Source organism: Rissa tridactyla, chromosome 2 (genome assembly GCF_028500815.1).
Source record: "Rissa tridactyla isolate bRisTri1 chromosome 2, bRisTri1.patW.cur.20221130, whole genome shotgun sequence".
In the NCBI taxonomy this organism is placed as follows: Eukaryota; Metazoa; Chordata; class Aves; order Charadriiformes; family Laridae; genus Rissa; species Rissa tridactyla.
Window position 1 is genome coordinate 89857561 of NC_071467.1, and position 13244 is coordinate 89870804.

Below are 13244 nucleotides of genomic sequence, written 5' to 3' on the forward strand. Positions count from 1 at the left end.
GGGTTCAAGGCCCTCTGTGTTACTAGAAGAGAATCAAGCAGCAACTAGGAACGTATAAACCTAACATATGGTACCTACTAGCTAGTCCTTTAATATTTTTTTTAAAATAAAATACATATACTTGCTGCATATATATAAAAATACAGGCTATGTTTTAGTCTAAAAGCACTACTCAAGACTGCTCCGTGGCAAATCTGCGTGATGCGTACAAGATTATTATAATCTGTGTGACATTTACTTAGTTGTTTAATAAGCAGGCTCTTTCGTTGGAGCACAGTCGGCTTCTGGACAGACAGATAAGGGGGAGTTAGTGCTGGCTTTATACTTGGTTGCTGTAAGCAGTTCAGGGATGCTGCTTTGCATAATTGTAATTAAAACACATTTAATTTTTCACTGTGTTGTCTGCAAGCCACGGGCTTGATTCTGTTTTCAAATATACTGTCTTTATGTAAATGTGTGGGAACTGAAGCAAGGAGCATTGAAACTTTCTGATTACTCAGACTACTGCTTAATCTTGTAATTGTAGGCTCTTCGTCGCCGTGGATCCCAACAGTTTGGAAGAGAACAGGGGAAATGAGAATGCAGCAAGCCTGCTGTTTCATGACGGACTATCCCTAAGCCACGTCACTGTACTTTTCTTCTGTAATATTCCCTGTATTTCCCTACTATAAAACTGCCTGATAGGTAGCCACACGATACTGTAACAGCAGTAATTTAACAATAAGACATCTTACACTAATAATGGTTTCAGTTGCATCAGAAATGTAAAAGCCTGTAGCAGCCATGTTTCTGTAATGAGCATTGTTCCCCCGGCGGGGTGCAGCTTCGGGCCTGGGCCTGGGCCTGGCCCTGCCAACTATGGGCAAATCCACACAGCCCTGTGCACCACAGCCTGCTCGTCATCCAACACACAGCCTTATCGCAGGAAAATCATTTATGGAGGAGACAGGGAGGTTCGTTCCTCCACCAGCCCCAGGTGAGCTGCTGAGCCGTTCCCAGTTGGGTTCATTAGGCCAGCGTGGGGCTACACCGGCAGCCAGGCCCTGCTGACACCGACCCACCACCCCGCGCAGCCCGGGGTCAAGCTGCTACAGGCTTTTACGTTTCTAATGCAATTTTTCGCTCTTGGGAGATGAGAGACAGCCCGAGCCAGGCCTGCGAGCACTACCTCGCCTCCACAGGCCCGCCACAGGGCACCTCCCCAGTAACAACGGCGGCGAGGCCTCGGCTCCGACAGGGAGCGAGGTCGGGTGGAGGCTCGGTGCCCGCCGTGCGCCCAGGCGATCCCTGTTCTAGCCCCTGTTCGCCGGCGCGGGCCGAGGCCGGGCAGCCGCCTCAGGCCGGAGCCCACCGCTCGCAGCCCCGCCCCGCCCGGGCGCCTCGCACGCTCCGCCAGCGCGCTGACGTAGACGGCGCCGATAGGCGGAGAGGCGCGCTCCGCCCGCCCGCGTCATTTTCCCCTCCCCAACCCCCCGCGCACCCCCTACCGGGAGCTCGCGCTCAGTCCGCGCACGGCCGGGTCCGCGAGCGCCGACCGCTGTCTCCGGCTCTGCGCGCGCGCGCACGGGCGCCGGGGGAAGCGCGCGCGCGCGCGGTGAGGGAGGGGGAACCGCTGCGGGAGCCGCCGCCGCCAGCCAGGCCCGCCCTTCCCCCACCCGCCCGCCCACTCCCCACGCGCGCGGGCGCGCGCACGCCGGGACCGTTGCTCTCGCGCCGGCAGGGCCCGCGGCAGCATGAGCAGCTCCCCCTGACCGCCGCCCCCCGGCCGCGTCCCGCCGCACCTTCCCCCCGCCCCGGGCCGGGCCCCGTCCCGTCCCGGAGCCGGGCCCCGTCGGATGCCCGCGTCCCCCCCGCGCCGAGGATGCTGAAGATGAAGCTGCCCCTGAAGCAGACGAGCCACAAGGCGGCGGCGGAAGAGGCGGTGGCAGCCGCGGGGTTGGGGCTGAAGGAGCCCGGCGGTGCCCTGGACTGTCGCCTCCAGCTACAGCAGGTGCCCCGGGCGCCGGCCCGCGGGGGCGCCGCCGCGGGGAGGGGGTGCGGGCTGGAGAGGCCGAGCCAGCTGCACGGCTTGGGGCCGGGGCCAGGGCCGGGGCCTGGCCCGCCGGCCCCCCCCGCCGCGCTCACCGCTCCGGGCGGCGGCGGGCCCGGCTCGGCGGCGGCCCGCACCGACAAGGAGACGGTGTACGAGTGGTTTGGGCTGGTGCTGGGCTCGGCGCAGCGGCTGGAGTTCATGGTGGGGCTGCTGGACCTGTGCAACCCGCTGGAGCTGCGGTTCCTGGGCTCCTGCCTGGAAGACCTGGCCCGCAAGGACTACCACTGCCTCCGCGACTCGGAGGCGAAGGCCAACGGGCTGAGCGACCCCGGGCAGCTCGGCGACTTCCGCGACCCGGCCGTGCGCTCCAAGCTCATCGTCTACCTGGCCCTGCTGGGCTCTGAGAACCGGGAGGCCGCCGGCCGCCTCCACCGCCTCCTGCCCCAGGTGGACTCCATCCTGCAGAGCTGCCCGGCGCGGCGGCCCCCGGCGGGCGCTGCCGAGGAGGAGGGGGCCGAGGAGGAGGAGGAGGTGGTGATGGTGATGGACGGAGCTGGAGAAAACGGGCAGGCCGGCCTCCCCCCCGCCCAGGGCCTGGGCTTCGGCGCGCAAGAGGAGCTGCTCCTGCTCTTCACCATGGCATCGCTACACCCGGCCTTCTCCTTCCACCAGCGGGTCACCCTGCGGGAGCACCTGGAGCGGCTGCGGAGGGCCTTGTGTGGGGACCAGGAAGAGGAGGGCTTCGGCCGCCACCAAGCCCAGGTAGCGCCGCGTCCCGGTCTCTTCCCACCGCGCCATCTCACCAGGCGGTTCCCTCCTCCTTCCTTCACCCCCTCCCGATTTCCTGGGAGCTGGGGGCGGCCGCTCGCCTTTCCCCGACCCCCCCCACCCCCACGTTAGGACGTGGCCCGTCCCGTCTTGCCTCATTGCTCGTTCTATTCCCACCCCCCCTCCCCGGGTGGTGTGGGCCCCGGCCACCCCCACAAGCTGCTGTAGTGTCTAGTACAAATGTCTTGTTGTGACGTAACAGTGCCTGACTATTACGTAGTAGAGTTGGGGAGGGAGGACTTCTTTTCCTAGCCTGCCGTGCTTTCTGGAGCACTGCTTTTTGAATCCTGCCTTGCTGGAGCGCGGGGTGCAGAGTATCGCTACAGCCTGACCGGCTGTCTTTGTACCCTGTGGGACACTGGAGAAGTTGTGCTATGCAGAACTACAAGCGACAGCTTGACTAAACTTGTAAAAAATAATAATAATGCTAGATAGAAACCATACAGTCTAAGAGAGCATTCTCTAGGTCCTTAAAACAATAGAATGCATTGAAATAATTTTTATATGGAACCTGCTACCCAACTCCCACACCCACCCCCACCCCCAAATGCAACTTAGGCTTGGACTTGGTAGGGATCAGGGCAGCAGTCAGGGATCGGTGGCTCTGTGGCTGGTTTTCTGAAAAGCCACGTTCAGTGAGGTGGCTGAAGGTGTTTGGGATCGGGTGGTAATCACTCTACTAAAGGAGCAAATCAAAATGTCACAACTAGGGCTTCTGTTCAGAGAAAAGCTGATTTTTATAGGTGGCTGTCAGGAAACAGCAAAGCACATCTTGAAGGCAGATGTGGCACTTGTTGCTAGAAGGTGGCTGTCACCGAGAATGAAGACTTTCAGTGAGTAGCACTGAAGCCTTCTGTGCAGCAGCTATGTTTGAACAAAGGTTGTCCCCCAGTGCTGTTCACTGCTGCCCTCTTGGCGAGCATTGGCTTTACAGTCTACCCCATATATATGCAACCAAGCCATCATCTTGGAGCTCTGCGGTTTTTGGTCCATAGATGGCCTCTTGCGCAAAGGGGAAGAAAGGGCTGGAAGGTAGGTGTTTATGATGCCGTTCAACTGAACACATCAGGTTTTCATTGGGTACTTTACAGGAAAAGGTACAAAACAGTAAGGGTTGGGGAGTTTGGATTTTGTTTCTAAGTTTACTTGCAGCGCTATCCAATTCAGCCACTCCTAGAAAACTGTTTTACATTGCTTGCTATACGAAAGGAATGGTTCCTAAAAAGGAGGTAAAGATGGGCTATGCTCTTGAGGAGTACTCAGAGGAGATGGGAATGAATTTCTAAGCCTTCAAATACGTTGAACACATCCTTGTGTCATTTTAAGGCCAAAGCACGTTTGGCAGGTCATAAACTAGTGGGTAGATATTATGGTACTGAAATCATAATGAATTCATAGCATAAGTCCAAAAAGTGTTTATTTTGGCTCATCAACCTGCATCAAGTCTAGCTCTATCGCAAAATGAATCCTGGAAGCCCAGCTTTAGGGGGAGAAGATCAAGTTGCAGGAAGTGGTAAGACTGGACACTGTTCTCCCTGGGTTTAAAGTGCTTAATAACTGGAAACACACTTCCTGCCTGAAACTGGCACGTCGGTTGTAGCTGCTCAGTGTGTCCCACCAAATGCATTAGGAGATCAGGCTCTCGTCAACAACTGGCATTGAAGTCTGGTTTGTGCAGCACTCTGGCTTTGGCATAAGAGCAGGCTTTCCAAGTTGTGGTGGTTTCGTTTACTCAGGGAGCACTGAGAGACCAGAGTGAGCTTGGCTGAACATGCACATCACATAGTCGCTAGTCTGCACAGGACTGAAACAGCATCCCTTCTGTAGGATTTTTTTCCCTTTCTTAATGGTTAAATTGTAAATACAGCAGAGCGTCGTCTGGGAAATAATGGCTGACAGGGAACAGAGGGATTGATGGGTTTCTGATGAGTATTTTCAGCGCACGTTTACAGGGACAGTGGGACACTCACAGATAAGACACCGATGGAAATGGAGTTAGTAGCACCGTTAAAGACTTCCCTGGCAAAATGCACCTGTACTGTTAAATTGGTCTTGATTTAAAATCACGTCAGGTGTCTGCAGGCTTCTTAGCCTCCTTTAATCTCTGAAATTTAAGTGCCCTCGGGGCTGTGCATTTATGAACTGAAACGGTTCATAAAGGCCTCTTTGAATCTTTCCTCGGCTGGCCCCGGGTCAGAAGGGCTGGGTTTCCTCTCTGGTTACAACCCTGGCCGTGCCGGCAGTAGCCGTACGGCACCGGCGGCTTCACCTCCCGCCCCGCTGATGGCGGCGGTGCCCCGCGCCCCTGCAGCCTGCCCGGCCCGTGTCCCCCCCGCCCCGGGGCCGCCCTGCTGCCGCGCCTCAGGGCCGCACGGCAAGGACCCGCAGCGGGCGGTTCCTGTCACGTTTTGCAATGGCCGCACCTGGCAGAAGGAGTTAGGCTTTCTCCTCCCCCGTGAAAGAGGGACAGGCCGGTTCCGCGGGGGCAGGAGAACCAGTGAGTGGCGGGGGCACGGATCCCGGCCCGCAGAACACCGTAAGGGCCTGTCGGTCTCTCCCGGCCTGAGTGGGGTGACCTCTCGCTTTGTTTGCGGGGACAAGGGGTCGATCATGGCGCCTCCCCGCCCGGTGAGGGCACAGCCCCCGTTCCCCTCCGCCCCACTGGGGCCGAGCGGGCCGGTCCGCGGCGAGCCGCTCGGCCAGAGCCCTCCCCGGGCCGGGATGCGGTGACGGATGGTCGCCGCCGCTTCCCGCCCCCATTCAAGATGGCGGCGGCGGAGCCTGCGCTCCTGGTCACGTGCCGGCAGGGCGGTTTCCTCTCCGTGCCGCCGGGGGAGGGGCGGCGCCAGCCGTTGCATAACGGGGAAGGGACGCGGCCGGTCCCTTCGGTTCCCGGGGCTCGGCCCGAGGGGCTGGCGCTGGGCAGCTCTTAGCCTTTCTCCCGAAGGGAGTGGGGGTATGGGGGGAGAGACCCTGGGATCTTTGCGGGAAGGCTTTGCCGCAAGCGCGGCCTGTGCCGGGAGGGGCTGCGGGGTGCCTGGTTTATCGAGCGGATAAACCACACGAGAAGTTTTGCGCTGAGAGGCTGCTAGCTCAGTGCCGGGCTTCCTTTCCTTCACACCCCCGGGCTTTCTCAGCTCATGTCTTCTGATGGTAGGAGAGCTGTTGTTCACATGGCCCGTGAAATAACACGTATCTGTGGCAAGCAGCGGTGACGTGAAGTCAACCTACAGAGGTGATGGAGTTCAGACCTGGAATTGAGCCAGGTAGTTTATTTGTCAAGTTTAGATTCTGAATTCCTTAGGGCAAGGACTGTGTTACTGCATGTGCCGTATCTAACAAAATGGCTTGGTTTGCGTTTTCAAGGAGCTGCAACATTTATCTGTAAGGAGTAGCAAAACTTGAGAGGTTCACCTACAGAGAGTTTGTGGGCAATTTACTAGAACATAAAGCAGTTTTCTTTTTTCCCATGATTTGGATTATGTTTTCTGGATAGAATCTGTGCTGTCTGATAAGATGGAGCTCACTTTAAAGTTGCTTCTTGACAAAGGATTAATAGGATTGCTGCTCTTTTTGGTCTCTTATTTTAATGATCCTTTAAGAACTTAACATTTCTTAGTGATACATTTTAACAAATATAGCTGGAAATGGCTGATGAATTCAAAAGTTTGTAGGAGACTGTTGGAGTGGGATGGGCAGAGGAAGGATTGCTTTATAATTGCATAAACTTTGTTTCTTTAAGAAAGTATTCTGAAATCCTTTTTTTTTTTTTTACTTAAGGTAGAAACATGATACTATTTGCAGATTTTAAAATGAAGGCATAATTTTTAATGAATCTTTTGGAAAAAAAGTCATTGGTACATTAAGCTGTGCAGAATATGAACTTTGAATCTAAAGTTGAAATAAATCAGCAGCATTTGCATCTGTAGTCATAAAACGAGCATTAATGTGCAAAGAATCTGTCGATACCACTATATGTATTGATTTAAGTAACAGAACACATAGCTTAATTCTTCTGTTGATTATATTTGTTGAATAAGTTAATCAGTATCAAAGCTGTTAGAACACGATAAACAATAAAGTCAGTCCTATCCAAGATCTGAGATCAGAATGCTGAAACACTGAAGGAGGTCTGAATATGTGCTAACATAATAAATGTGGCTTACGTTAGACACTGGAACATTTAATCAGGCATACTTGACAGTAATAGAACTAAGGTTCTGTTGAAATAAGCAATCTCCTGGAGATAATGGTTTGCTGAATAGTATTATAATTGCTGGCTGGAGGATTCTTTACAGAAAAAAATCTCTACTTGCAAACAAAGGGAAAGTTTCTATTTACAGAGTATTTTTCTTAGTAGTCTTCTATTTATAGAATATTTTGTCTGCAAATTAGAATAGTGCTTTTATAATTGATCTTCAGTGACTGGCAGCACAACAAGGTAGTAGAACTTAATTTTAGAATCTTAAGAGCTCTGTCTGTAGGAACAAAAATACAGGCAATCCCATTTTGAAGCTGCAGTGTATTCTTTTTAGTGTCATAGAGTTGAGTATAAGGAAAAGTGTGTTTTCAGAGTCTGATTTAAACAAGAGACAGAAAGATAAAAAATGTCATTTTACTCTTGCCTAAGATCTTTTAAATGGTGGTATGCTCCAGGAAAATACAAATGTTTTACGGATTTTGCACACTGAAATAAAAAGTATTCCGGCTCCCTCAGTCAGCCTTGTCTCTGAGCAGGAATTTCTCTGACTCCAAACAGGAGTTAAGGATTTCCAGAAACATTACTGGAAGTCTTCTGGAAAGGAAGTCACAACTAGATAAAAGACAATGCCTAAAATGAAAGGCTTCTGTCTAAATGTGCATGCTAATGCTCTAGGAAATTGCTGAGTAAAAACTTTCACTGCTCTCAGTTGTTTTAGTCGTTTGTCTCTAAATATGAGGTGTTAGGACAAGAGAAGTTTGTAGCCTCACCCAGTCCCTTTATACTGGGGTTAATCTGCCTCTTGCTGATTTTCATGCCAGTTTATTTTCCAACATATTAAATGAACACTGACAGCATTGAAAATATACCCATGACTTTGTAATGCTTGCACTTAGATTACGTTTGTTAAGCTGTAGGATCTCACTGGGCTTGGAGTACCAAGGACTCCCAGCTCTTTCTAAAGAGCTGCAGAAAAGCGTGCAGACAGCAGCAGCAAAGTGGCTGTATATATGAAACCACTGAAAATGTAGGATTCTGTCTACTTAAATCTCTGTCACTTCATTTATTTGCCAATATCAGTGTCTAGCCATAGCTACCCTAGAAAAGACTACAGTTGATTCTCGATTAACTCCATTAATACAAAATGTCTGATTTTCCTTCAAGACTTGGTGAATTTCTGTAGTATACCCCAAGTCTAAGGGTTTATACTTCCAGAGACTGAAGCTTGCAGCGGACAATCTCAGAGATCTGGCCGGAAACTGCATTCCTTCCTGAGCTTCTTGCGCTTCTTGCCTTTCCTCAACCTCTTAATCTTGTCATTTTTGGGAGAAGAAAGTAAAAATACTTTTAATAGTGAAAGGAGATTTAATGCCTTGGAAGAGTGAGATAAGAACATGACAGAGAGATTTTCTGTTATTCAGAACTTCCATACATGAAAGAAAACTTTTAACCAAACTGCTTAGACCTCTTGAGTTCAAGAATTGGAAAAAATGACATATTACCCTCTGCTGGTAGTTAAAAGTAGTAATGAAGGCATTATCTGTTCTCAGTACTAATTGTACTTCAGTGAACCATTCTTAAGGGTCGAATGTTTTTTAAATCTTCCCATTGCTCTAGGCCGTTGTAAGAATAATTTTAATACCAGTCTGAACTAATACATTCAAGTAATTTTCTTCTTATTCACTCAACAGACAATTGTAAAAGTACTGAAGTTACACAAAGGTGTTGGATGAGCAACTAACTGGCAATGCAGTCACAGCAGAACTGTTGCATTGTTGGCTTTAGCTTCAAGTTTTCTACTTTCTCACAGGCTAGCTAGGTTGGACCGAAACTGTGGTTTTAGTCCAGTTAAAAGCTCTGGTGCAGATGAGACTTAGAGAAAGAACGTGCTGTGTTCCTAGCAAACACAATGTGCGGTATTCCCCCAGCACTGTAAATCATTGCTGTAGTTGATACACCTAGTACTTCAAGTGTGATTGTCGCAGGCCTTGATAGCTGAAATTGGTAATGCTGCATAAAGGGTTGGTATGCCCTTTGTCTCAAAATTGTCATGATTTCACAGTGCTACAAGTCAGTCAGTAAGTGATTGCTGAAGGTGTTGTATGGTGTGCTTTTCCTCCCTGAATCAGCTGATGCTTTTTTCAAAAGGTTGCTGACTCCCTTATAGTGTTTTGTTGCTGCCACTTACAGGTGAACTCTTAAAATAGTTTCACTAAACAAATATGCCTTAAAGTACTCTTGGGCAACTGTACATACTCTGTGCAGTCCAGCTTACTAGATATGAGTTAATGGGGCAGTTGCGCATTATCCATTTGAACCATATGTTCAGCCAGTCAGGTTTTTATTTGGCATGTTATGGGATTTTATGTCTGGTCACAGAACCACAAAGTGACTGAGGTTGGCTGGGACCTCTGGAGGTCATCTTATCCACCACCTTTGCCCTTAAGTGGGACCACCTACAGCTGGTTACCCAGGACCATGTCCAGATGGCCTTTAACTGTCTCCAAGGATGGAGACTTCCACAGCCTCTCTGGGCAACCTGTGCCAGTGCTTGGTCACCCTCACAATGAAAAAGTGTTTCCTGATGTTCAGAGGGAATCTCCTGTGATTCTGTTTGTGCCCACTGCCTCTGGTCCTGTCACTGGTCGTCACTGAAAAAAGTCTGGCTCCATCCGCTTTGCACCCTCTCTTCAGATGTATATATATACATTTTTATATGTATAGGTCCTTTGTGCAAAGTTGCATTCTAGCTGGTTAGACCCCAGCTTGTGTGGTACCTGTAGTTGTTCCTCCCCAGGTACAAGACTGTGCTTCTCCTTGTTGAAATTCATGAGGTTCCCGTCAGCCCATTTCTCCAGCCTATGATTCTGTGTGGAATAAGCATTACTGGTCCGGAGGTTGATTCTGCCTGTGAAAAGATAAACTAACAGGGAAGCATTTAAGTTGTTTGGTGGCTGTGGCCAAAAGAAGGATCATTTGGTAGATCTTTGTGGTCTTAGATCTTGAGGCCGATTCTGTTCTTAGTCTTGTCAGCTGTCTGCATCTCAAATCAATCAGACAGTGCCATTGCATAGTCAAAAACTTGCAAACTGAAGCATAATTTAGCAGCAATGTCAGTTGGATAATTGTCTTCAGTCTTGATCTTGCATTTGGCTGGCAGCTTGTCCAAGACAGTAGTGGATTTTTTGCATAGAAGATCTGTTGCATCAACAGTTGTCAACATTAAACAGATTTTAAAGCATTGCAGCCCTGTATGTTTGCATTTGTGAATGTGGATTCTGAGAGTGATCCAGCATGTGCTGGATTTCCATTTAAGTGTAAGATGGTGTGAATGTTCTATCCCTACATCCAACCAACAGTAAGAATTAGGTGATAGGGTGCAGATAGAACTGCACACAGTCTTGAGTACCAGGCTTCCTCTTTGCTGCTGTTGTCATCAGGAGAGGGTTCAGCAGCATGTAAGTACACGTGTGGTTTCTGCTGATTGTTGCTTCTTAAGAGGTGATGTTTAGCCTTTGTGCTAACCTAGCTACATAGCTACGTATCTGTGTATCACAGTTGTGAAACAGTAAGGGTCATAGCTTGTAAGGATTGTTTTAAGCAAATTATGGCTTTGGTCTTGTAACTGGCACCACATCTATAAGTGATTATTCTGACATCACTCAGATTTCTCTAAGGTACAGATGCTGTAGTTGATAACTTGTGGTCATGAGTTAGACCTTGATTCTTCCAAGATGCCTTCTTTCATCTGGTTTTGTTCGCCAGTTCCCACTTGTATGTGAATGAATGAGCTGTGCCAGTTTACATCTGCACAGCATGCAAGGCTAACTGTGCTGTCCCTAACAGCACATTTACTGAAGTCTTGCAGAAAAATAAGCTTTCATATTTGGGCATGTAGAACTAATCGAGCTGTCCAGCTGCTGTAAGCAGGTTTCCCTTGTTAGTGCTCATCAGAGCTGATGCGTGAATGCACTTTCTTTTATGAAAGTGCAATGCAAACATTGGAAGACTTATGTGCATCAGTCACTTGCTCATGATGATTAGTAGGCTATCCAATAACAGATTTCATTACATATTGCCAAACCAATACCAGCATGACATTTTTTGATCAGCCATCTACGTTAATAGAAGACAGAGTTTGGACATCTGTCATGTGTAGACTAGCTGAGATTTGCTCAGCTCACATACGCTAGTTATACAGAGCAACATCCTTCCAAGCAGGATGTCTCTCCACTTCAGGCATTTGGTCCTTGTCTTTGCAGTCCCAGGAAACATCTCAAGTGATAGGTGTTTTTTTTTAATATGGTACTTGCTCTCAACCATGTGAGGAAGGATGTCTTGGATACAAAACTCTGGTCTAGATTGTGAGAGCAGACAATGTTTAGAGCGCTCTCTTAGCTCATTTCACTTTCAAGGAGAAATGTAGTTAATCCTCTAGCCCGTCACAAAGATCTGTGTGATTATCAAATTAATTATCTGGCAACTGGTTTGAGGCCGCCCACATTTCTTGCTTCACTGTATTTTAATCATTAGCAGCAGCACTATGAGCTGCAGTGAATCCTTGCATGTGAAAGCCTTACAGTGACAAAGGCTTATGCAAGAATTAACCTTACACTTGGCGTGTGTTACGTGAATACATTTTATTCATTAACAGGAAATGACTAGCACAATTAGCACTACACCGTATGACCATTGACAGGAACTCCTGTCACTTGTATGCTGGAGTTGTCCACTCTGACGCTGCGACTTGTATTTTAGTTACTTGTGAGTGTTTGATGTAGGACTGTCAAAGCAGCTAACACCAAATGTGAAGAGTTGCAATGCAGCTTAAGATAGGATCTGGAGCTGGCACAGAAACAACCCTTGCAAGCAGTAAGGTAAAGCTTATGACTGCCCTGGATTACCCTACTGTCTACCTCCTGTGTTCCACTAGGTATTGTGAAAGCCATTATTCACAGAATACATGCAGTACATATTACTGGTTTAACTTTCTAGGTGAAGAATTTTTCAAGTGAATAACTTATGAACTTTTTTTACAATTATGATGATTTATAAAATCATCAGTATGAGGACTTACTTGTTTAAATACAGGTTTGAACCATGTAATATTTTGCAATTCAAATGTGGATGTAGTTCGCCTGGTATAGAACGCTGCCATGGATTGAAAAGTAACCATTGTAGAATAATTATCTGCAAAAATATTTGAACACTGTTACAAAGATGATGTATGTGCTAGGTGAGAAGCAGTTTTCTAGTACTAGGAGGTGTAGCAGCAATATTTAATGCTGCTTTGGCATGAGCTGAGCAGAATACATCTTTGAAGTAAATCTCATTTCCACACCTCTCTTCTAAAAACTGCTCACAATTTCTTTGACTTCTTAACTAGCAATTGTTTTTTAGAACAGACTGTAACTTATTTTTCCATTAATCAAAACAAAAAGCCTGACCTTGAATGCATTAGAAGGTCTGACTTTAAATTTGATTGGGTTTAGATCCATTTTTGATTTTTAAAAAAAGGTAATTGATTAGGTGGAAGTCTCAGCTTGTTCCTTAAAATGAATGAAGCACTGCCTTCAGCTCTTACAGTCGTGTTTTCAGAGGTGGAAAAAGACATCTTAGAAAAGTAAAGCAAATTGAATAGTTTGAGAGCCCCTGTCAGAGTTAATCCAAATGTCTGTCATCTTCTTTATGTGGTGTGGAAGAAAGGTATCAAAGTTGCTTTTGGCAAAGCATGTGGCTATAGTTTAAGGAAGACCTTACTTCTCCCAGAGAACTGACATTGATCACTAAAAATCTTGCTTCAGTTGTTTGATTTCATGTCAGGAAGACATTCACTCATACCAAAATATGTGCTAAACTTGCTAGCTTACATAGTTTGGATACAGCCAGTTAATCATAGTAGTAGTGCTTTTTATGGACAGTCTTAAATGAATCACAGTTCTAACCGAATAACTTTAATGCTCAAATGCCAGCAGTTTGGTGAATAATGCATGACCAGACTTAACACTTAAAAAGTGAAGTACTTGGGTTTGGTTATGTCCACAGTTGTTATGAAATGTCTAACAAAACAGTATTAATGGGAGTCTTGAGGAGAATGCTTGTGATTTTTTTATTTTAATTAAACTAAACTTGCAAATTTGCTAAAACTGTTAAAATGCAATCTCGTTGATACACAGCTATTTT

General features: G+C 47.9%; 1 protein-coding gene across 6 annotated transcripts in view; it reads left to right on the plus strand.

Annotated features, from left to right (window-relative positions):
* The first annotated feature begins 1696 nt into the window (after positions 1–1696).
* The window catches only part of ZCCHC2 (zinc finger CCHC-type containing 2), a 42906-nt gene continuing 31358 nt past the window's right edge, over positions 1697–13244 (plus strand). For 4 of the 6 annotated variants that reach the window (XM_054191372.1, XM_054191375.1, XM_054191376.1 and 1 more), the window contains exon 1: positions 1697–2794. In XM_054191372.1, the coding sequence (XP_054047347.1) occupies positions 1862–2794 (933 nt within the window). In that variant the 5' untranslated portion in view covers positions 1697–1861. The remainder of the gene's footprint in view (positions 2795–13244) is intronic. The other 2 variants (XM_054191378.1, XM_054191379.1) reach the window with 1 other exon arrangement.